This window comes from Hemicordylus capensis, chromosome 1 (genome assembly GCF_027244095.1).
Source record: "Hemicordylus capensis ecotype Gifberg chromosome 1, rHemCap1.1.pri, whole genome shotgun sequence".
Lineage (NCBI taxonomy): Eukaryota > Metazoa > Chordata > Lepidosauria > Squamata > Cordylidae > Hemicordylus > Hemicordylus capensis.
This window is the reverse complement of record NC_069657.1, coordinates 295,382,016-295,406,746: the sequence shown is the minus strand read 5'-3', so window position 1 is coordinate 295,406,746 and position 24,731 is coordinate 295,382,016. Positions and strand designations below refer to the sequence as shown.

At 43.3% G+C, this 24,731-nt stretch overlaps 1 protein-coding gene across 10 annotated transcripts in view; it reads right to left on the bottom strand.

The window, feature by feature from the left end:
* Positions 1–24,731, bottom strand: part of MLIP (muscular LMNA interacting protein) — a 104,586-nt gene extending 79,855 nt beyond the window's left edge. For 5 of the 10 annotated variants that reach the window (XM_053286408.1, XM_053286415.1, XM_053286417.1 and 2 more), the window contains exon 1: positions 10,408–10,761. Coding sequence is in view for 6 of the 10 variants with exons in the window: in XM_053286412.1 (XP_053142387.1) it covers positions 10,408–10,479 (72 nt within the window). In the remaining 4 variants the exon portion in view is untranslated. The other 5 variants (XM_053286409.1, XM_053286411.1, XM_053286410.1 and 2 more) reach the window with 5 other exon arrangements.

The window sequence follows — 24,731 nt, the reverse complement described above, 5'->3', positions numbered from 1 at the left end:
GCAGTGGGTGCAGTCAATGGGCAAGTGGTCTGGTTGCCCAAATCCTCATGGCCATTGGGGAGATGCTTACTTTGGATGCCCAGCTATTCCAGGTGATGGAGAACACCAGCTTCCACCAGCTGCTCTGGTTGTTTGCCCCAACTACAACATCCACTTACACACCACCTTTAGCAGCCAGGGAGGTGGCCTTCCCTATACCAGGTGTGCATGGAGGCCTCATCGGGCATCTGACACCAGCACTTTACTGCAGATCTGTCCCAGTGGGAGTCACACTGCTTTCTTGTCCCTCAAAGCACACTTGTTGGGGCAGGAGAGCAAGCGGACATCTGCTGCTGTTGGCCTAGCCAGCACCTCCCACACAGCAAAGCACAGGTTGGCTGTGCTGCATGTGAAGGTGCTGACCACACAGTAGATGAGCTGTCGGTGGCCATGGATTACCAGGTGATGGATGTTCTGTCCGGACAGCCAAACCTTTTCCAAGGGTTCACCAACAATACTGCCAACATAACAAAGGCAGCTGAGCAGGGTCAGTTTGTTTCTTCCCACTGCATACTCTGAACCAGATCATGTGGGATGAGCTTGGCCTTCCTGGAGCTGCAGCCAGGTGGGACATCCCCACTGTAGGAGCTGGGCATCATCCTGCTGCTGCCATGGCTGCTCTTGTGGAGAGGTGCTGCAAGCTAGCAGTTTCCTTCCACCCAAGTGGAAAGGGTAGGTAGATCCTCAAGGAGAGGCAACTTGAGCTCTGCCTACCTGAACACCTGATCCTTCAAGATGTTTCGACATGGTAGAACTCCACCTTTCATTTGCTTCAGCACCTGCGGGAGCCCTGGCAAGGAAGTGTGGCTTGGAAGTGTATGACCTACCCAACCAGGAATGGGCACTCCTTTCTGAGGTTGTCTTGGCATGTGAGCCAAGATGATAGAGATGATAGACTGATAGATGAGATGATAGACTGTTGTCCTGACCCATGTGTCAGGCTGTCAGCCATATCACAGGACCAATCTGCCCCCATGTTATCCAGACACAGGCTGGCTGGCAGGGATGTACACTGGAGAAGAAAGAAGACTTGTTCTTATGGTAAGAATTAGGATGTGAGTTTGACAAACTTGGCTGGCTCAAGGGCTTGCCCCCGGCTTGCCCTTGAGCTGAACCAGACCCAGTTCAGCTCAAACTTGAGCTGAACCCCTCCCCTCACCAGCCGGTCCGGGGGTTCTAGCAAACATGTTTTGTTTTTTAGAAACTCACCACAGCTGCAGGAGGTTCCTCCAGCTGGTCTTCTCCCTTTCCCCACCAGCCTCACCCCCCACCCCCAGTCTCCAATTGGCCTGGTTCTGGCAGTTTTAGTCCATTTTTACCCATTCTGGGCCTTTTCACACTGGCAGCCATTTTGGAAGCCGCTGCGCATGCGCACTGGCCATCTGCATTACCCTGGTCAATTGTGGGATCATAAAGGCAGAGATAAACAGGAAAGAAAAAGAGATCCTAACTGACTCCCTCTACTCCCAATGCCCCTAGTGGTCATTAGGTTTCTGGTGTAAAAGGTCAACGCCATATGGAGCTGGATCTCCAACATTATTATGCTCACTTTGAATTCAGAGAATTCAGCATTAAGTTCCAAAAATCTGGTTTTGATTTGTCTGAACTTAATTTTTCTCTGAACTTAAACACAAAGCAAGTATTTAAGAAGAAAAGTGATTGTTGAATGCCTAGGCACAGTTCCTAGTATGCACTGCTGATGCCTTTATCAGGATGTCCAGAGACTTTTAAGCATCCATAAAAAGGGCAACTTTTTTAGCATGACATTGCTCTTGATATATGACATGAGTGGATTTGAAGAGGAGCTCAAACCCATCTATGTGTCCTGACCCAGGTCTAACAAGGCAACAGTTGGAGGCAGAGCTTGAAGAAGAAGGTGTTTGGAGGGAGCCAGGAGCCCCGCCCCCACCCCTTCCTGGAACACAGAGTGGTTCGGATATAAAACAGGTTTCTGACTTGGCCTTCTCCTCCTGAGTAGATGCCATTAGAAGGGAGGCACCAAATGGCCAGGCAAGGATTTTGCTTGGTGTTCAGCACTGGCACAGTCACCGCTGCTTCTGGGGTTGTCGGGACAATGGACAGGGTTCAGAGGACAAAATAGGAGCCTTTCTAGGGCACCAGATCCCCAGAACTCCAGCACTCCTCTAAGGGAGCTGCTGCAGGAGGAGCAAACTCTGCCTGCTCAGGGTCCATTGGCTCTAGGAGGCTTTTTCAGTAAGTCCAAGGACCTTGGTTGAGCCATTTTTCTCCTCCTCTGAGAAGGTCTCCAGTGGGTCCTGTCATCAGTTATTTCTGAATGAAGCTTGTCACTCCTCGGGGGGAAAGGGGAGATGCCTTTGAAGTTACTTGATGCAACATCAGATATGATTTCAATGCTATGCCATTGTCTCAAGCCAAATGAGAGTCAGTGTAGTGCTGCTGCTGGACTTGGCTCTGGATTCAAATCCTAGTTTAGGCTGGAACTTGTTAACCTTATTCAGACATTATGTTGCATATGTGCACAGACACCAGTAAATGTACTACTGTACGCTCCTTGCACATGTCTGAATAATTGTGCATGAGTACAGATCTGTATGTGCATACACTGTACACAAAATGTATGTGTGTGGAACATAATGTGTGAAAAGGAATATATTATAATTACTGGCTCTGTCCAGCAGATACAATCTGCAAGCAGATGGTCAATAGTCCTCATGGAGTAACAAACATCTAGACCATATCAATCTCTCTCCACACACTTGGCCAGTAAAAACATTGTATATGAAGCAGCATACAGAGTCTTCTACAGCTCCCACATGAATCTCTAGATCAGCTGACCTTTTTTGTCACCATTCTCCACCCTATACAATGAATCAAGGACTGACATCCAGACTAATGAAGTGTGGTGCAGTTAATGCTGAGCTGGTGCTATAGGGGATGGAAGATTTTCATTTATCTCCCCTTTTCCCTAAAGCCAACTGCTGAAAATATGACCCTGAAGGCTGCACAACTCTTGAGGACAAATTTTTGGAACTCACAGTCTCCTTCAGAGAAGGGGAAATGGACATAAATTGCCCATCCCCTGTAGCCAGTGCACCATCGCCACACGTGAATTCCATTAGGCTGGATGTCGGCCAGGAATATCTTACAGGATTGTGGTGCAGAAGAATAAGATATAGACTGCAAAGCACTTTGCAGTCTGAATTTAAATTTCTCATGGTTAAAGTGCTGCAATTAAATCTACCTGGGGCTGCCTTTGAAGAGAGTTCAGAAACCTAAGCTGGTCCCAAATGCTGCAGTCAGACTCTTAAATGAAGACTTGCAGCACAGAATAGCTGAAGCAGTTTTCAACCACATTGCTTGCCAGTTTGTCCAGGCAAGCAATATCAAAGCGCTAGTGCTTATTACCTGTAAAGTCCTACATGATCATAGGCCAAGAGCCCAGCCTTCCAGTCATGGAAAAAATCTCTTCATGCTTACAGCATGTTTACAGCAGTGTTTGCAAACACTAAGATTATTCAGTGCAGAGGTGAGGCTTCTGAACACACCAGCACCGAGGCCAGGCTTGTGGGTGCACTCTTGGGATGCTGTATGCAGGTGTAGCACCTTTTAAAAAAAAATCTCATTTTTTTAAAAAAAAAATGAGGGCTCATGATATATGAAAGGCCATGAAGATGAGTTTTGTCTCATCTGTCCAAAGGACATTTTCCCAGAAGCATTGTGGCCTGTCAATATGCATTTTAGCAAATTCCAGTCTGGCTTTTTAATGACAAAACTGGAGCTTTTTGGCAAGTCACATCAGCTCTATGTCCACAGATGAAAAATTAGGCTTTCAAAGAAAAGAACACCATACCTGCTGTGAAACATAGAGGAAGCTCGGTTATGTTTTGGGGCTGCTTTGCTGTGTCTGGCACGGGGTGCCTTGAATCTGTGAAATGAAATCTCAATGAAATCTCAAGACTATCAAGACATTCTGGAGCAAAATGTACTGCCCAGTGTCAGAAAGCTCTGTCTCAGTCACAGGTCACGGATCCTCCAATAGGATAATGACCCAAAATACACAGCTAAAAGCACCCAAGAATGGCTAAGGACAAAACATTGGACTGTTTTGGCCTTCTATGGACCCTGATTTGAATCCTATTGAACATCTATGGAAAGAAGTGAAACATTCAGTCTGGAGAAGGCACCCTTCAAACCAGACACAGCTGGAGCAGTTTGCTCAGGAAGAGTGGGCCAAACTACCTGTTGACAGGTGCAGAAGTCTCATTGAGAGCTATAGGAATGGCTTGATTGCAGTGATTGCCTCTAAAGGTTGTGCAACAAAATATTAGGTTAAGGGTCCCACCATTTTTATCCATGCCATTTTCTTTTGTGTTATTATTTGAAATATTCTGTTGCATCAAAACCCTAAAGCAAAGTCTGGTTTTTGTTAAATGCAGAATAAACAATGATGGGTGCCAATTACGTTTGTCAGTTTCAAGTTATTTCAGAGACAATTGTGGGCTCTTCTTTTTTCGTGGAGGGGTACCAACACATTTGTCCACATGTGTATGCTTAATTTCACCAGCTGCACCCCACAGCTCCCAATTTAAATTGCCTGGGACAAAGGTTTGACTTTTCCCTGCCCATGTAATCCACATAATACAGCCACATTCTACAATCCCACCCCAGAACATAGTGGGGTTACTCACTGCTGTGATTTAGTAAATACACATACACACACACACGGCCAAACACCCTGTTTAACGACTAATTTAGTCCCAAGGGGTAGTCTCCTTCTCTCCCAATCCAGAGATTTGCTGCAGCATCAAATATATGTTTAGAATAAGAGACACATATATACTCACTGCTGGCCCAGCCCAACATGATGCTGCCCTCATGTTGTGGTGACGCCCAGCAGCGATTCCATCATGAATGTTTCGGACTGAGGTGCCAGACAGTAACGTGATCTCTAAGAGCAGTCTATTTCCATTCCTCCCTGTGGGTATTATATTGGCAAGGGAGCCTGACATTTAGGTATGTGAAACACAGTGCACAGAGAAGACGGAAAATATTTTTACTGCATGGACTGTATGTAATAAATGTCAGGCTGAAGATATGGTACTTTAAGTCCATCTCCCTTTAATCTGACCATCTTATCAGTCGTCATCCTCCTCTTGCTTTGCCAAAGAAACATGATTGCAAAAAGATTCTGTTTGGCAAAGCTGACTCTCACAGCAGTTTCAGCAACAACACTTTTTGGAATCTAAAAGCAGAAGGGGAGGAACTCTTTTTTGAGGGGAAAACAGTAGACTGTTATGACTGTTACCAACAAGGGTATCCTCTAGCCTTGTTCATGGGCACTGCTGACCTTGGTCTTGCCTGACATCTCATTTAGTAACTGGGAAATAAGGTGTTGTCGGAAATATTCAGGTTTATATTCTAAATATAAATTTACTAAATTTACTAAATTTGTGAATTTTCTTTTAAGCCCTGAATTATTTGCCCACAACCACAGGAAGCCAGTTGTCTTGTCAACCACACACAGCCTGGCAAAAAGCCTGTTAATAGTATGTGATGTCAACTTAAGATCTAGTTGGATAAAGGCCCAGTTCACAAGAATAGGAAAAGGAAAACCACCATTTTCCTTCAGGAGAACACATTTCTTCAAGAGAAGTGCATAGAGAAGAGGTGCTATTATATCAGTTGTTGCATTAGCCCCATTCAGACATTGTGAAAAAGGAGCTCCAAAAGCTTACCAAAAGTCCCATGCAGTAAGCATGAGTCCATGCAGAAGTCTGATCAATCACTCAACTCTCCTGATGCATCCATCCCTCACGCTTACAGTGTTCAGCTGAAGAGGTGAATGCTGTAAGCATGATGGTGGGTGCTTTCGTGATCATTAAAGCACCAAGCATGGAAGTGCCCATCATCACGCTTACAGCATTTGACTCTTCAGAGGAATCCTGTTAGCATGAGGTCCATGTTGGGAGAGCTGGATGGTTGATGTGCAGGGTGGGACTTCCAGAAGCTTTTGAAGGCTGTACCTGAGCACAGCCTCCTTTATACTTCTTTATTTTTTATTTCAAAGCTTTTTCAATGACCTTCTTTAATGCACAATAAAAGCTTAAACGTTTAAAAGTTTAAAAACATTCAAAAGTTTAAAATTGAAAAAATAAACCACAGATGTATGAAAATAGCAAACATTTCGAAGTAAGTCATCATCCTCAGTGCTATACTAAGGTGGCTGAGTTTTGTTCTTAAATACAACTCCACACCATGATTCAGCTAAAGAACTGAAGGCAATCGACCAATCCTGTGCAGCTCCCAATATCACATACAGGGGGGAAATTATTTATTTATTTATTCAGTATATTTATTTATTTATTCAGTATTTATTTATTCAGTATTTATTTATTTATTCAGTATACCACCCTTCCTAAAATGGTTCAGAGCATTTTACATTAAGAACACACACATAATACAATAATTTTTTTTTAAAAAAAAACACCATTTAAACCAGATTAAGATTAAAATTTAAACTAGATGACATCAAAAGCCAGGCTAAAAAAAATGGGTATTTAAGGCTCTTCTGAACGCCTCCAAGGAAGATAATCCTCTTATGACCACAGGGAGTGTGTTCGACAACCCAGGAGCGACAACTGAGAAGGCCAGATCCCAGGTCGCCACAAGATGAACTGGTGGCACTCAAAGATGGACCCCTCCTGATGATCTCAATGAGCAGAGGGATCTTGTAGAGAAAGGCCCTCTCTCAGGTTACCCAGACCTAAGCCAATAAGGGCTTTAAAGGTAATAACAAGCACTTTGTATTTTGCCCAGAAATATATTGCCAGCTAGGGATGTGCACGAACCGGTTCACAGGCCATGTTGGAGGCCTGCAAACCGGTTCATTTGTCTGGTGGTCTAGCGAACCGCCAGCGGGGGGGGGCTGCTTTAAGGGCGGGGGGTTGTACTTACCCCTCCCGCCGCTTTCCCCCCTCTGGCGCTCCAGTTTTTGGCAAAATGTTCGGGGCAGCAGCGTTCCTCCCTGTCGCCCCTGCCCCCTTGTTCTCCAAAACCAGAAGTAACATGGGCCCATGCACCTGCCGCCGCTGCACGTGTCACGCATGTCACTGTGACATGTGCGGTGCACACGGAGGCGGCAGGCGCATGCGCCCGTGTTACTTCCGGTTTTGGAGAACAAGAAGGGGGCAGGCGCGACAGGGAGGAACACTGCCACCCTGAACATTTTGCCAAAAACTGGAGCACCGTGTGGGGGGGAGCAGTGGGAGGGGTAAATACAACCACCCCGCTCTTAAAGCAACCCCCCTGGCATCGGACCGCAGCTCCGCGGTCCGTGCACATTACTATTGACAGCCAGTACAACTGTTTAAGAACAGGCATGTGATCTCTCCGGGATACCCCAGAGACCAATCTGGCTGCCGCATTTTGAACTAACTGAAGTTTCTGAACTATATACAAAGGCTGCCCTAAATAGAGCTCATTGCAGCAGTTGAACCTGTAGGTTACCAGTTGGTGTAGCCGTTTTCAGTTCATTCTCGGCAAGGGATGAGCAGCAGAGTTGTCAAATCAGTCACAGTTGTTAAAAAGCACCCCTGACCACTGCCTCAACCTGATAGCAATAATGCCTGATTGGGCCTATAATCTCCATGAACAAATGTTCTGAAGGTGGAAAGAGGGAAAACACAGTGACAATTTCTATAGCCAGTGTCTCTCATGATCATGTGTGGTATGCCATTGGTGATCATCTCAGTCCAATGTTATGCAGGTAATAATAGTTCAGGTGTTTCCTAGAGCATCCCCCTTCTTCCACATGATGATGCACATCCAAAGGAGACAAAATCCTGGTTCAAATGGAGTTCACTGTTTACATGCTCCTGTACATTAGGAGGCTTCTGGCAGCATTCCAGACAGAAGCTGGAAACCTTCACTCAAGAGGAGTACAATGCAGTTGAAGGAAAAGATGTGCCTGAATATTAGAGGTAAGACAGTGCATGAAAATGGTGCTATCCTTTAGTATTAATTTATATCATTTCTAATTATTTCACTACCAATTACTTCCTAACTCAGCTGTATTTGTGAAGCATTGTGCATGAGATGAGAGGATAGTTTTGTTGGTGGATGGCCCACTCACAAATGGAAGTCATCACTCATTACTAGCAGTGATGAACACTGATGTGGGAACCAACCTTTCATCAACACATTTTGAATTTTGTCAGAGTATTAAATCATGAGCCACCTAATGGCAAAGCGGAAAAGTAACTTGCCTAGTGAGCAAGAGGTTGCCGGTTCGAAGAATCCCTGCTGGTATGTTTCCCAGACTATGGGAAACACCTATATTGGCAGCAGCAATATAGGAAGATGCTAAAAGGCATCATCTCATACTGTGTGGGAGATGGCAATGGTAAACCCCTCCTGTATTCTACCAAAGACAATCATGGGGCTCTGTGGTCTCTAGGAGTTGACACCGACTGGACGACACAACTTTACCTTTACTTTATTAAACGTGACCTCACCAAATTGCTTAATAGTGTACTTTCCAGAAAACATTACTCAAAAATGGTTTTAGGTAATGTTTGTTAAAATGGCATGGGTAATCCCCTCCCCCCCCAAAAGTACTATTAACCTCCCAGACTCTGTTTTTTTAATTGTGCAATGGCAAAACTGCCACACAAAGAAGAAGTTTGAGGGATCCTATACTGATGCCCAGTAAGCCCCTGCCCAATTTCACCTGGAGGCAAGGCCACCACACCAAGTGACTGCAAAGGGGAGGGGAATCTGAAAGCACAGCAACTACCGTGAGCCAGCAACCTGCTCCTAACAGGACCCTCGCTTTAAGGGACATAGCTAGGGAAGTTCCCATGAAAACCCTCCCCTTGAACAAGGGGAGACAAATGTCCCTGAAGGGGGGAGGGGCAGGGGCTGCTGGCTGGGTGATAACTCATTCTTGATGTTGTATGAATATATGAGTGACTGTAAGTAGCTTGGTATGTGGGGGTGGGGAGAGAGAGAGAGAGAAATTGTCTGCATGTGTGGGGAGTGTGTGATAATATTTGCATACAAGCAAAGGAAAGGTCATGCTGAGAATAATTTGCTTTTCATCATGTCTTTACTGTCATCTAGAGCAAAGCGACTGGGGGAAGAAGTAGAAGGCAGGGGCGCCATCTTCCTTTCTTGTCCTAGGCCCCACTCCAACCTTGCTACACCCATTAGCAATGCCCCCTTTGTATCTGGTTACTTTGTCTTAGTCTTATCAATGTTCCTTTCACATGTGAAAAGCATCATGTGAATGAGATTTACATCTTCCTATGCAAATCAGAGCTGAACTAGGAAAAAAAAATCATTCACCATCAAACCAAACTTTTCATGGTCTAAACAGAACCAACCCAAGAAAGTAAATCGTTTGATTCCCTGCATAAGTTGTTGCAGCTCACAAAGCCAAAAAACAAAACCCAGATCCTGACAACCAGCCATCAAGTAAACATTAAATCCAAAGAGGGTTTCTCAGTCCGTCCTATGGGTGGCAATGGCCTTATTCCTGGGTCACTGGGTTAATTAGCCTCTGTGTAAGGAGCAGTGTAGAACAAGATGATAAGGGAGAAGGTAATCTTTAGGCCAACCAATATAGACAACACTGTGTCACTGGACTCCTTTAGTGAAGCATGTGCTTTGCATGGTTATGGATAGATGGTTTTATTCACTGCAGTGGGGTGGAGAATGGAATGAAGAAAATTAAAAGCAAATAAAAACTAGGAAATTGTCACTGTGGAGTAGTAATAAAAACTGGTGCCTCGATAGTATTGCCTTCGTACTCTATTTCTAATTTGTCACTTCGTACAAATGACTGCCAGCTTTTATTTTAAAAAATACAGCTTATCCATTTCAGGGTCAAGGGTAACGTGGCGCCTTTATGCCAGTAGGGAAATAGCTTTTGGCATAAGTAAATGCCATGTATCATTCTGGAGCTGTATTCAATAAACATTGCAAACAAAAGTGAAACAGTGATTCTTCAGCTTCTTCTCCTCAAGTTCTGCTCATTATTCATTATCAAACATATATAGCACACAGTTATAAAACTTCCAGAAACTGTAGAATCAGCTTTTAAAAAAATACTTCATAATGAGATCTTTATTTGATCATTTTAGCAAAAACAAACCATGTACTGTAAAATACAGAAATGCCTCTAACATCCCATCATTCCCACTGAAAGATAATTGCATAATTAATTTCAACAAACTGTTATTGAACCTGTTAATCTCCAAGGTCACTGACTTGAGGAAGTATCAAAATAGTAACGGGAATGTCTTTGCTATGTGGGAGCTACTTTGCTTTTCTTCCTTGCCTTGAACTCCAAGTTAGTCAATTGTTCTAAGGTAAAACACATCCTACCTTCAGCTTTTCCTTCCAGAAAATGTCTCTTGTTGAGGTTTCTCTCTCCTGTTTTCCTAACTCCATCTCCATGAAAGAGACAGGCTCAGGCCCCGTGAAGAAGTCACTTAAACTGGCTACATGTTAGACACCACCACAGTACATACTCAAGCTGTGAGACAGAACTGTATCAGGCTGTCCGGGTGATAATTTCTTGTTAGCTAGGGGTTTCCATTTATAGACTTAGAAAATGCACAAATAGAAGCCCGGCGGGAAGGCAGGCAACTGGCTTCAGATAACAATAAATACCATGTTGGCATCAAATATAAGTAATGCATAAGTTGATTAACATGAGCTCTATCAGCACAACAGGATTTTACTACCTGGGACTCATGAAATAAGCTCTGCTGAAGGATTCTCTGGTGAAACTGGAAGAATCGTGAAGGTACATGCTTGAGATAAAGGTCCACCACCATCAATCAAATGCCACCTTGTAGCTTCATTCTGATTGCTGTTGCTGTCATATGGGATATGTGCACATCTAGAATGCCTGTCTCCCAACTACTCTTTCAAGTTCAGAAGGCAGAATGGGGATACAAGGGCTTCCTGCAGGGAAATTGAAGGCAAGTGTAATCATGCAACAGTGGAGTCCTCTTAAAGTGCTGTCAAAAACCCCACACCCTTTAAAAAAAAAATTAGGTGAGTTGAAACAGGTTTGGACTGTTTTCAAGGGCACCTTCTGAAAAGCAAACCCTGTTAAAGGTTCAGGACATCGGGTGCATTGATCCAGAGGGTTGCACAGTACTAGCAAAAACTTCCCCATATCATAGGCATGACTGGCCTGCTATAGAGGCTGGATGGGCAGCCACCTTAAGTGGCAAATTGGCAGAGGCGGCAGACTGCCCTCGGGCTGTCTCCACCAGCCTGCAGCTTCCCCCCACAAACCTTATCTGGCCCACTCACTGCCAGAGCTCTGCTCTCATCCCACTTCAGGCATTTGCAAAAAACCAAAGGGAAAAGTTGCACAAGGGTGGAAGTGGAGAGCAGAGCTCTAGGCTAGAGTGGAGATGCCAGAAAATGCTGGAGTAGATTTTTATAAAATCAGTAGCAGAAGAGAAGGAGGGTGGCAACTGTGCCAGTTCACCATCTAGTATGTTAAGGAGGAAGGTGGAAGACGGGAGACCTGCCAGGGTGGCAGAGGGGAGCAACATACTGTAGAGCCAGCCAGTGTGGTGTAGTGGTTAGAGTACTGGACTAGGACTGGGGAGACCCGAGTTCAAATCCCCATTCAGCCATGATACTTCCTGGGTGACTCTGGGCTGGTCACTTCTCTCTCAGCCTAACCTACTTCACAGGGCTGTGAGGATAAATATAACCCTGTACACTGCCCTTATACATTCACTATAAATGTAGTGAATACAATAATAAGCAAGCAAGCAAGCAGGATTGTGGCCATATTAGTCAGTGAGTAACAAAGCAAAGATCCTTTCATACCTTACAATGCTATGGCTGCTAATATACCCACATACACCCATTAAGCTTACCTTTTATTTATGTGTTATTACAATCAGAATGAAAATCTTCCATGTGGTTACTTCCCTGCAAGCTGTGTTAATTTATCCATGCAAATACATTGATTGCAGTTTCATGAAGGCAGGGGGCCTATCAAAAGAGCATTTTGAAGTGACTACAAGTGTGGTGCTGAACAAAGCCAAAGTCATCTATCTATCTATCTGAAACATTTAATATACCGCCCACTCCAAAGACAAAAACATGCAAACAAGGCAACATTAAAAATTACATTCTAAATTAAAAACTAAAGTAACAAACAAAAAACAAATAGGTAAACTACAGGGCAAAAGCCTGGTGAAAAAGAAAAGTCTTCAATAGAGATTTGAAGATCAATAAGGAAGGGGCTAAACGAATCTGGAGGGGAAGAGAGTTCCAAAGAAGTGGAGCAGCAACCGAAAAGGCCCTTTCACTGGTCCGAGAGCCCCAAACCACTTGGAAATCAGGGACCGACAAGAGGGCCATCTGTGATGATCTAACCGGATGGGATGTAACTGGATGGGAGAGGCAGGTCTGTAGGTAGACAGGCTCCAAGCTCCGCAAGGCTTTGAAGCTCAGAACCAGGGCCTAATTAAAACTTTCCAAGGTAGTGAACAGAGGAACAAGATTCATTCTCAAGGTGCTCATCTCTGATTATTTGGCCAGATATACAAATGAGATGTATGTTCTCTCATCAGGGGTGGATTAATCTTTTTGCCGCCCTAGGCAGCCAATGATTTGCTGCCCCCGGGACAAGATTAAGGGGGCTTGGGGGGAGGGAGGGAAAATTCTGTTTTTTACCTTTAAAATTGCCACTGTGTAGTGGCAGAGGCTCCGCCCACCTCCTAAAAGATCAGAAGAGGTGGGGTCGGGCACTGAAGGACGGCGGCAAAAGAGGTGCACACACAAGCCCGACTTACTTGCAAATTACACAGAGAGGGTGATTTCGGGCCTCTGCGCATGCGCACACATATAGACAAGTCAAGAAACCAGAGCAACATTTGAAAACCAATGCCTGCATCTGTACAATTCTCTGGATAATGCCAGGTACTTAAAGGTGGCCCTTAGAAGAAGTTAAATTTTGAACAGATTGTATTTTCATAGCAGGGCAATGCCTCATTTTTTAAAAAAGATCACAGTTGCACACTTAAAACTAAAAATAAATTAAGGAGTGTTGACTGAGAAGAGTTAACTGTCCCCACTGCCACACACACTTTGCAAGGAGTGGGAACTTACTAATAAGTAAGGAAAACGTGGGTGCCACAGTTCCACTCAGGAATGGTGCCACTCAGGAATGCTGTGTGACTGAACAAGCAGCAACTATTTAAAGCAGTAACAAACCTAAAAGCAGAAGTCACTTTAAGGTGAAGAAGCAATCTACTAATTAAAGAGCCAGTTATAAGGAAAAGTGGGGCCTTTGCTGAACAAGACATCCTTCAGAAAAATATATATTCAGATCTTGTACATGTGGATGGCCATTCTATGATTTTTAGAGAGAATATAGCACTTAGTTATATTTTTAGAGGGAATATAGCACTAACCCCTGCTAACTTGGCAAAGAGGCACCTTTTAACGTGGTGATTCTCTTTATTTAGCAGGGGGAGAGTAACTGGCCCTATCCACCCCTAGCATAGTACCTCCAGTGACTGTTGCTGGTGTCTATCTTGTGTTTCTTTTTAGATTGCGGGCCCTTTGGGGATAGGGATCCATCTTATTTATTTGTTATTTCTCTGTGTAAACCGCCCTGAGCCATTTTTGGAAGAAATAGAAATCTAATAAATAATAAATAATAAGTTCTGTATGGAACCATCATTTTAATTCTAATTTCAGATAATTGCATAAAAACAATTTTATTGCAATATTGCAGCAGTGCCAAAGAGCCCTAGCATGGAAACAATCTAAATCTAAGTCTTATGAATAAACAGAATGAATATTCTTCCTATTACCCTTTCCTCTGCCTCCCTCCTGTCCCTCTTTTGCCCCTCCTGTGGTGAATTTTAGAGCATTGTGGCAGTGACCTATAATCTGGTAAAGCACTATGCACCATAAAAATAAATAATGTTTAATTTTAAGCATGAGAACAGACTCCATTAAAATCTTAACACCACCAAACCTTAAATCCCTTAATTACAAAGTGTCCCATTCCTTTGCATTTGCATGACCCAGAATGAAACGTTTGAGAGCAGGTGCATAAAATATCAGTATATACAAAGCCTTTCACCCAGCATAGGACACAGGCTCCGATGTCTAGTTAGCTATAGAAGAATAACCTGGCGGCAGTTCATGGCTGATAAAGTCAGGAGTCCAATATTAGCAACTCTGCTGGGTGGGGGCCCATTCCCTGGCTCTGCTAGAGATTCCAAGGTTCACAACAACAACACACCCACTGGTTGCTACACCAACTAGAGCTATGCTGCCTTGGAAGTGATTCACAGCAATGCTTTGGGAAGCAGCTAGCAGCAAGCACTGCAGCAGAGGCATGTCCACTAGCAAGAACAACCTCTCTATGAATGTTACCACACACACACATATCACACACACACACACACACACACCACAAATTAAGTCCTGTATTTCTGTCCAGGCTGGCGACTGGCTTGCTGGTGCTAATGAGGTGTGGTGAGGCTGCCTCCTCAAGTGGCCTGTTAGCAGAGGTGATAAAGGGCTCCCTGTATTCACTGTCTGCATTGGTCACCTCACCACATTTCTGATAACTCTTTCTCCTTCCACTCTCTGGCTTTTGAAAATGCAGAGGGCAGGGGCCAAGCAGTGGAAGGAAGTGTGGAAGAGTAGGATCGCCTTCTCCAAGTCAGAGTACAGTAAAAGAGGAGGAGAAGGCAAAGTGATGAAAGCAGAAGCAGCAAGAATGGGAAGGGAAATGAAGGGAAGGGAAGAAGGAAGAGAAAGCTTCCCCTCTGTTGGCAGGGAATGGGAGGAAGAGTACTACAAAGTGGTATGGTGTGAGGCAGGGCCACACCACAGTGCCTCAGGCATGGTTTAGCTTTGAGCCAGACAGATTTTTCTACAGACAAGAATAAGGTTCAGGTGATATATCAGCTCAGAAAACAACGTAGGACAGACTTTACATTAGAGGAGCAATGTGGAGGTCTGTTTCCCCAGTTCCATCCCGTAGTGTCCTGCTAATTGGAATCATGTGCAAGATGCTGACATCATTTGATCATGTGACAGCATTGGCCTAAGATGCAGTAATCACATGGCTGCCACCATCAGGTTCAGCTCACCTCAGCTTGCTTTCTACACATGCAAGGCCCAAGAAACTTGATCTCTTTGAATATCCACCCATGTCCCACTATTCAAAGCACAGCTCACAAACTTTTAACCTGTTTTTTATAGTATTTCTCTGCTTGTTGCTAACAGGTGGGCCTTGTTATTTGCAGCAGTTCAATTCTCACCTATAGGCACGAATACGGAAACCACAAATAACGAAACCTTGAGTCAATGGGAATTGGGCGGGGGGAGCGGTTAGGTTCCTTGAGCCTAAAAAAGAGAGAGAGAAAGGGGATCAAGCATAGTACCTTGCTTTCCAGGCCTCCAGCTCTCCAGAAAGCCCCCCAAAACCTGCAAATCCTCCAAATTTGAGATTTTTTCCCCCAAAAATAGGATTCATTTAAAGAGTCACAAAATGGCTCTGTTCTGCAAAATGAGTGCCGGAAATAACACTGGAAAACATTTCCAACCATTCAAGAGCAGGGCAAAGGTGGATTTTGCCTATTTTTCAAACTGCAGATAAAGAAACTGGGTCTCTATGACCCAACTGTGGATACGTGATATGCGATGCCGGGATATGCGAGTAACAAGGGCCACCTGTCATTTGCTTTGCTGTTTTTTTAAAAAATGCTCTGAAGTCTAAAATTACATGCTTAGAGATGTGTTTAAGGCAGGCACATCCTCACTCCCCTCTTTTAAAAACAAAAAATTTCAATTTTACCTCACCCTCCGCTTGCTGTGAGGTAGGGTTGCTACAGACGAGCGAGGTAGGCCTGGAGGAGGTTTGTGAGACCAGTGTGCTCAATTATATCTCTGCCCCTGCTGCTGCTGCTACTACAAATATTTGAACTACAGCTCTGGACCAGAAGATGGCTTGGCTGGTGCCAAGCCAATAGCCAAGCTGAATGATACAGCTTAACCCTCTTCATGTACAGAAAGTGCACAGTCAGTGCTAATAATATGGACCAAGATGGAACATGGTCTGACTCTGTATAAGGCACCTTTTAACATGGTGATTCTCTTTATTTAGCAGGGGGAGAGTAACTGGCCCTATCCAGCCCCAGCACAGCATCCCTCCAGTGACTGTTGCTGGTGTCTTTCTGATGTTTCTTTTTAGATTGTGAGACCTTTGTGGGGAGGGATCTATCTTATTTATTTATTATTTCTCTGTGTAAACTGCCCTGGGCCATTTTTGGAAGGGTGGTATAGAAATCAAATCGAATAAATAATAATAATAATATGTTAATGAGGGAGGCCAGAGTTACCTCTTCAGACATACGTAAAAGCCTTTTTATTCTTTCCCTAGCATTTTTAAAACTAACATGGTAAATTTTGAGACCATACAATACTTTTATTTTTCTCTTTTACTACTATGGATTTTCTGTTTTGGTTGTTTTATATTAATTGGGTGCCTTGCGGGCAGAAGGTAAGGGTTTTGGTCACACAGATGCCCCCTGCAGCTCCGCCTGATAAGATGAAGAATAAGGTAAAGTTGTGCCATCGAGTCGGTGTCAACTCCTGGAGACCACAGAGCACTGTGGTTTTCTTTAGTAGAATACAGGAGGGGGTTACCCTTGTCTCCCACACAGTGTGAGATGATGCCTTTCAACATCTTCCTATATCACTGCTGCCCAATATAGCTGTTTCCCATAGTCTGGGAAACATACCACATTAACCCCTGCTAACTTGGCAAAGAGGCACCTTTTAACATGGTGATTCTCTTTATTTAGCAGGGAGAGAGCAACTGGCCCTATCCACCCCCAGCACAGTACCTCCAGTGACTGTTGCTGGTGTCTGTCTTGTGTTTCTTTTTAGACTGTGAGCCCTTTGGGGACAGGGATCCATCTTATTTATTTATTATTTCTCTGTGTAAGCCACCCTGAGCCATTTTTGGATGGGTGGTATAGAAATCAAATAAATAATAAATAATAATAATAATAATACCAGCGGCGATTCGAAACAACAGCCTCTTGCTCACTAGACAAGTTATTTCCCCGTTGCACCATTAGGTGGCAAGATGAAGAATAACTTCCCCAAAATCTTGGAGATATTTGCTTAGATATTCCGAGATGTTAAATAACCAGAGGCAATCTGCGACAATAATACATTGAAGAAAACTTTTTACTGTTTACATTTTACATCACCTATTTAATATCTGAGCTATTTCCTTACAAGGTCCCTAGATAAGAGAAAAGTGTCTGCCTTCTTATAAAACTGTGCTAGTGCTAAGACCATGTTAATTTGCTCAACTGAGCAACAGAAGCAGACTCTGCATTAGAGAGAGCTCGCTTCTTGGAAATCTGGGAGTACAGGGTGCTTTCCAGTCTGCACAGGAGGAAGTGAGTTAAAACCCGACAGCTAGCCCTTACGTTTGGAAGCCAGTTAGAATGAGCTCTTCAGATATTATACCACTTCCTCCTTCACTGAGACTTTGAGGGGAGAGAGAGAAAGAAGAGAGCCAGCGTGGTGTAGTGGTTAGAGTGCTGGACTAGGACCAGGGTGACCCGAGTTCAAATCCCCATTCAGCCACGATACTAGCTGGGTGACTCTGGGCCAGTCACTTCTCTCTCAGCCTAACCTACTTCACAGGGTTGTTGTGAGGAGAAACTCAAGTATGTAGTACACCACCCTGGGATCCTTGGAGGAAGAGCAGGATATAAAATATAAATAAATAAATAAATAAAATAAAGGAGGAGGAGAGAAAGCAATCCCCGCTCCTGGATCTGCACACAGGGCACTTCCCTGAAAAGAGGAGGAGGGGGTGGGTGATTGACAGCTTTCCTTCACCTCCTCCCTTCCCCTCATTGAATTTGCACATGGGCAGCGGACTTGTGGGGGAGGGGGAATGGTGATTGACATGCACACACCTCTAAAAGCAAGCTACACTTCTACAGCTGCAATCCTGTTTATTAAAAATTTATTGTATAGCGCCTACTCCAAAGACTTTTTAATTTAATTTTATTTTATTTTATTTTATTTTATTTATATACTGCCCTTCCAAAAATGGCACAGGGCATTTACAAAAATGACTCTAGGCAGTGAACAACAACAATACTGATAACAATTAAAAATAAAAATAAATAGGTTTTTTTAAAAAATTAAAGGGCAAAAGCCTGGCAAAACAACTAAGGAGGGAATCCTTAGGAGTCCTATGCACTCGTACTTAGGAGAAAGCCCATTGAACTAAATCATTTACTTCTGAGTAATCCCAGCAAGCCTGCAAATTATTCCCTAAGCTGAGAAAAACAGCTACTATTTCGCGATGCACAGACAACGGGTTAAGCCTGAAACATCAAGATAAGATCAGAAAAGGGCTGTGGCTATGCGAACTGGCACCCTCCTGTCCCCGGTTGCAAGATGGTGTCAAAACCCAGATCAAAAGAAGGCTGCAAGACTGCAAGCCTATACATCGTGAAGGGGCCATCTGGGAAAGTCCCTAGTTGTGTACAAATAGCCTGGGCAGGTTTGCCAGCTCTGAAGCTATTACTGGAGATTTCCCCCTCAATATTTTTCACAGCATCACATCATTAAAAGTTTTAGGATTGCTTTCAATAGTTATCAGAGATTGATGCCAGTTCCTAGAGGCTCCAGGCCAGTCCTGCAGGGGTGTCAACCTGAAGCCTAGGAGAACTGCCAAGATAAACAGATGGCTAAAGAGGCAGAAACAAGACAATCTCTTTCAGGGGAATGATCTAAGAACAACAGCTTATCCCAATGCTTCCTTGAAACTCAGCTGATTGTTATTAAACCTCCCTGTAAATCCTTAGGGCTGAACTAGCTGCAACACAGAAGGGCCAGAAGTAGGATTTCCCTGGAAGCAGAAGTAGGATTTCCTACAAGCAGGCAAACATCTGCCACACAATACACCAGATATCACTGTAGTCGAGAAGAAAGAAAAACAAGTTAAAATAATCGACATAGCAATACCAGGGGATAGCAGAATAGAAGAAAAAGCACTAGAAAAAATCACCAAATACAAAGATCTACAAATTGAAATTGAAAGGCTGTGGCAGAAAAAGACCAAAATAATCCCAGTGGTAATTGGCACCCTGGGTGCAGTTCCAAAAGACCTTGAAGAGCACCTCAACACCATAGGGGCCACAGAAATCACCATCAGCCAATTACAAAAACAGCTTTACTGGGAACAGCCTATATTCTGCGACGATATCTATAACAACAGCAAAAACTTTGACAATAAAATTCTGGCATCCCAGGTCCTTGGGAAGGACTTGATGTCTGGATAAAACAAACCAGTCAATAACACCTGTCTGACTGTGTAAATAATAATAATAATAATAATAATAATAATAATTATTATTATTATTATTATTATTATTATTATTATTATTTCCCCCAGTGAGGCACTACCTTGGCGTGGTTGTGGGGCTTGCGTGCTTTGAGGAAGGTGAGAGCTATGCCAGAGGTCCAACCATACTGGACAGGTCTCACCAGAGGAGCCAGACAAAGAGTGCCTCTCCCATCAACAATATGGTGCGATGTAACTTAATACATCTATACCGGATCGGTCATCACCCGGGTCAACAAGGACCGCACCAGGTGCTGGAGTCCTTGGACATCTGGTGGCAAGTGGGCAACAGGACTCAAGATCTTCAGTTGAGCAACCAGGGCTGGAGACTGCAAGGTTACTGGAAGAAACATCGCTTAACCGAAAAAAATATACGAAAAATGTCAACAAGGAAATAATGATCTGCTATGACAAGTCTAGTCCACCTAGAAGAGGTTATTTAAAAAGAATGTACCAAATTTGGAAAGAGAAGCATCCAGATACAGAAATAACAGAACAAAGGCTAGCAGAGCAGAGAAGATTCATAATAAGAAATAAAGTATTCACAGGAGTTGAGCTGGAAGAACTGCAAAGAGCAACACAGACTCAAGATATGGAAGAAGAATAACCACCAACTGAAGCAGTTGCTCAGGCGCAGGTGGAGGAGGTTTTGGAAATCGAGGATGCCACTATTGCTGAACTGTTTCAAAATCAAAACCGGGCAACCTCCCCTTTGCCTTCACCTCAAAAACCCAAATGCCATTTAACAGAAAAGCAACAAGAACTAAAGCAAAAAATAACTGAGCACATGAACCAAACAACCACCAGGGTTCGACTTCCAGCTCTAAAAACAGTTGCCAAAAAACAATTTACTCAGGCATTAAAAGATGTCAATGCTGCACTTGCAGAAATAACAACCAATAATTTGCAAGAAACAAACCAACTAATGTAGAGTGCAGCAACAATAACAACACAAGAGCTTGGATATAAGATCAATGGACCTGTAAAAAAAGAAAGCAGTACATCACCTAAATGGAAGATTAGATTAGAAAATAACATCTCCAGGCTCAATCAGATGCTAGTAAATTGAAAGATATGAAAGACAAGAAGCTGAAGAATGAAAACACCAAACAATATCTTATCCAAAAACACCACCTAGATTCAAGGAAAATTAGAGAAGTCCTGGAAATAATAAAGCAGCAAATAACAGCAGTGTCAAAGAAGATTAGCAGGTATGAAGCCAGAATCAAACAACACAGGCAGAATCTCCAATTCCAGTCGAATCAGAGACGTTTCTACCAAAGCATAGAAGGAGAAACTGCAAGAAACATAGAAACACCAAATAAAGAAGAAACAGTGCAATTCTGGGGGAAATTATGGGTCAATCCAATAGATTATAATAAAAAAGCAGGCTGGATGAAAGAGGTCAAAAAATGTAACCAACAAATGCAAGATCTAATCATAACACCAGAATTAATAAGTGAAAGAGCAAAGAAAATTAAAAATTGGACTGCGCCAGGCGACGATGAACTGCATGGTTTTTGGCTTAAACACCTAACAAGCCTTCATAAACAACTATCAAAACAGTTCAATCACATTTTGCAAGGAGCTGATATTGAACAATGGCTAACAACTGGGAAAACTCATCTCATCATGAAAGACCCAGCAAAAGGTGCACTTCCAAGTAATTCTAGACTGATAACCTGCCAGCCAACCATGTTCAAATTATTAACTGGAATAATAGCAGATGAAGTGATGCAACACTTATTAACTAACAAACAGCTTCCAGTTGAACAGAAAGGAAATTGCCCGAACACCAGAGGCACAAAAGACCAGCTGCTGATTGACAAAATGATTTTAGAAAATTGCAAGAGAAGAAAAACCAATCTAAGTGTTGCATGGATTGACTACAAGAAAGCCTTCGATTCATTGCCTCACACATGGATACTAAAATGTTTAGAAACAACTGGTGTCAGCAAAAACATTCAGATATTTATTTAAAAAGCAATGAGCATGTGGAGTACACAGTTAACAATCAATGGCGAGACACTTGGACAGGTTAACATTAGAAGAGGCATTTTCCAAGGGGACTCACTATCCTCTCTGTTGTTTGTAATCACCATGACCCCACTTTCACAAATACTAAACAAAACAGGCCTTGGATACCAAACATCTAAAACATCAAGTCAAATAAACCATCTGCTGTACATGGACAATCTGAAGTTGTATGGAAAGTCCCAGTCAGAAATCAAATCACTGCTAAACACTGTCCGTATATTCAGTAGCGATATAGCAATGGAGTTTGGACTAGACAAGTGTGCTGCATTAATAATGAACAGAGGGAAAATAAGAAAAACAGAAGGAATAGAACTGCCCAATGGAAGCAAGATCAAGAACCTGGAAGAGAAAGAACATTACAAATACTTGGGCATTCTCCAGGCGGATAACATTGCACACACTGAAGTTAAAAGAAAAATGGGGAGTGAATACATCAGGAGAGTTAGAAAAATCCTCAAGTCCAAACTCAGTGGCGGGAACACCATACAAGCCATAAACACCTGGGCTATACCTGTTATCAGATACACTGCAGGAATAATAGACTGGACCCAGGCAGAGCTGGAGACGCTAGATCGTAAGACCAGGAAAATCATGACCATCAATCATGCCCTGCACCCTCGCAGTGATGTAGATAGGCTATACCTCCCTTGCAGCTCAGATGGAAGAGGAATGCTGCAAGTCCATCAAACACTAGAGGAGGAGAAAAGAGGCCTTGAAGAATATTTAAGGGACAGTGAAGAAGATGCACTTAAAATGGTCAATAACGAGAAACGATTCAACATCAATGAAACAAAGCAGGCCTACAAGAAAGAACAAGTCAAGAACCGAGCAGAAAAATGGAAAAATAAGCCCCTGCATGGTCAATATTTGCACAATATAAGTGGAAAATCAGACATCACCAAGATCTGACAATGGCTTAAGAATGGCAACTTGAAGAAAGAAACAGGGGGTTTAATACTGGCTGCACAAGAACAGGCACTAAGAACAAATGCAATAAGAGCAAAAGTCGAAAAATACACAACAAACAGCAAGTGCTGCCTTTGTAAAGAAGCAGATGAAACCGTGGACCACCTAATCAGCTGTTGTAAAAAGATCGCACATACTGACTACAAACAAAGGCATGACAAAGGTAGCAGGGATTATACACTAGGAAAATTGGCGGGACTATAAAATTGAAAAAGTTGAAGAAAATGAAGATGTAAAAATATTATGGGACTTCCAACTACAAACAGATAAACTTCTGCCACACAATACACCAGATATAATTGTAGTCGAGAAGAAAGAAAAACAAGTTAAAACAATAGACATAGCAATACCAGGGGATAGCAGAATAGAAGAAAAAGGACTAGAAAAAATCACACAATACAAAGATCTACAAATTGAAATTGAAAGGCTGTGGCAGAAAAAGACCAAAATAATCCCAGTGGTAATTGGCGCCCTGGGTGCAGTTCCAAAAGACCTTGAAGAGCACCTCAACACCGTAGGGGCCACAGAAATCACCATCAGCCAATGACAAAAAGCAGCTTTACTGGGAACAGCCTATATTCTGCGACGATATCTATAACAACAACATTGACAATAAAATTCAGCCATCCTAGGTCCTTGGGAAGGACTCGATGTCTGAATAAAACAAACCAGTCAATAACACCTGTCTGACTGTGTAAACAAGAAATAAATAATAATTATTATTAAATTTTTAAAATGTAAAAACATCACAGAAGACCCTCTTTCAGTTTGGAGACACAGTGCTGGGGAAAGGAGTGGTTACCCTTTCACTACACACACACTCACTCACACAGAGTGCACACATGTGTACATACACACACATATGCACACAAACTCATCCAATAGATTGTCCCCAAAGCTATGGGGGACAAATAGCAGCTTCTAGAGGTGCACCTAGGTAATTTTGGAGCCTGGACCTAGAGGCCTTTGGAGGCCCCGCTGCTCACCTGAAAATTAAGCATCATCATGCTTGGTCAGGTGACCACACCACACAGGACAGAGGATTTGGGGTCCCCCAGGGCTGTGGAGGAAGTTCAGGGGTAAGAGCTCCTCTGACTGCTTGAAGAGCGTGCCATTTAATTTAGGGAAATAGGGAGAAGGGTTGACTGCATACATATCCTTGCCACAGTCCCAACCTGAATTGGGGGATTTTGAAAAACAACAACATACTAGTTTGTTCACAGATCTCCCGTATCATGTCTAATTTGAATTAAGTGGTTGTTCTCACCCCTAACAGACAAAGTTTGTTGTCTTCAGATGAAAATGCTGTTCCTACTGGCCAGTTATTCCACTGCCAGAGCTTACACATAACAAAAACGAAACACCTAGGTATGTAGCTCAACTCTCCTGGATTGTGTGCTCTCAGTATAATAAGGCAAGTATATTTGCTTTATACTGAGAACGAGTTTTCACTGTGGTGATAAAGCTGGGCCTGAGTTGCTAGACCATTTCAGACTGGTCGCGGGGTGTGTGTGCAACAGAGACAGTGTGTGTGCGAAAGAGAGAGAGAGAGTGTTCCCATCTGAAGTTTTACATCCCAGACACTTCAGGGAGAACTGGCCCAGTACTGTCCAGCAGAAGAGAGGTGCCAGGGCTCAGAATACTTAGAAATCTTACTAACCTAACCAGGAAGCAGGACTGGTGCCAATAATCAACATGCTTGGACCCAAAGGCCCACTACTGGTTCCTGGGACCACCTCTGTGTTATAGTAACACAGGTGGAAGAGCAACACTCTATAGGGGGAAGAGCAACTATCTCAAGGCTCGGTAGGCCCCTTTCCAAGGCCCCTTGAAGGCTGGTGGTGTCTTTGCCAGGAAGCCCTGTTCTCAAAGTCCTGAGGCTAGTATTTGGTTAGCATGAAGGAAGAGCTGTCCAAATATTCAGAGACTTTTCCTTTTTATTACATCACAATCACATGGTTCAAAACATGGTCTCGGGCTGAGGCCTGATGACCTTCTGCAGAAATTAAGCCCTTCATACAATTGTATCCAGATGGAAATGAAACACTCCGAGTTTGCCTGCTGTTATCGTCAGAGTTCTTACCTTTCAGCTGACATGGAATCTGAGGGCGAGGGGGAAGTTCATCTTGCGAGGGATCACAGTCCACATTCCTATAACAGCAACTGCTGCTGTCACTCCATGGACAATACTGCTTGCTCTGTAAATGCCAGATACTATAGAGGAAGATGAGATAAGGCACATGAAAAGAGAAAACATTAC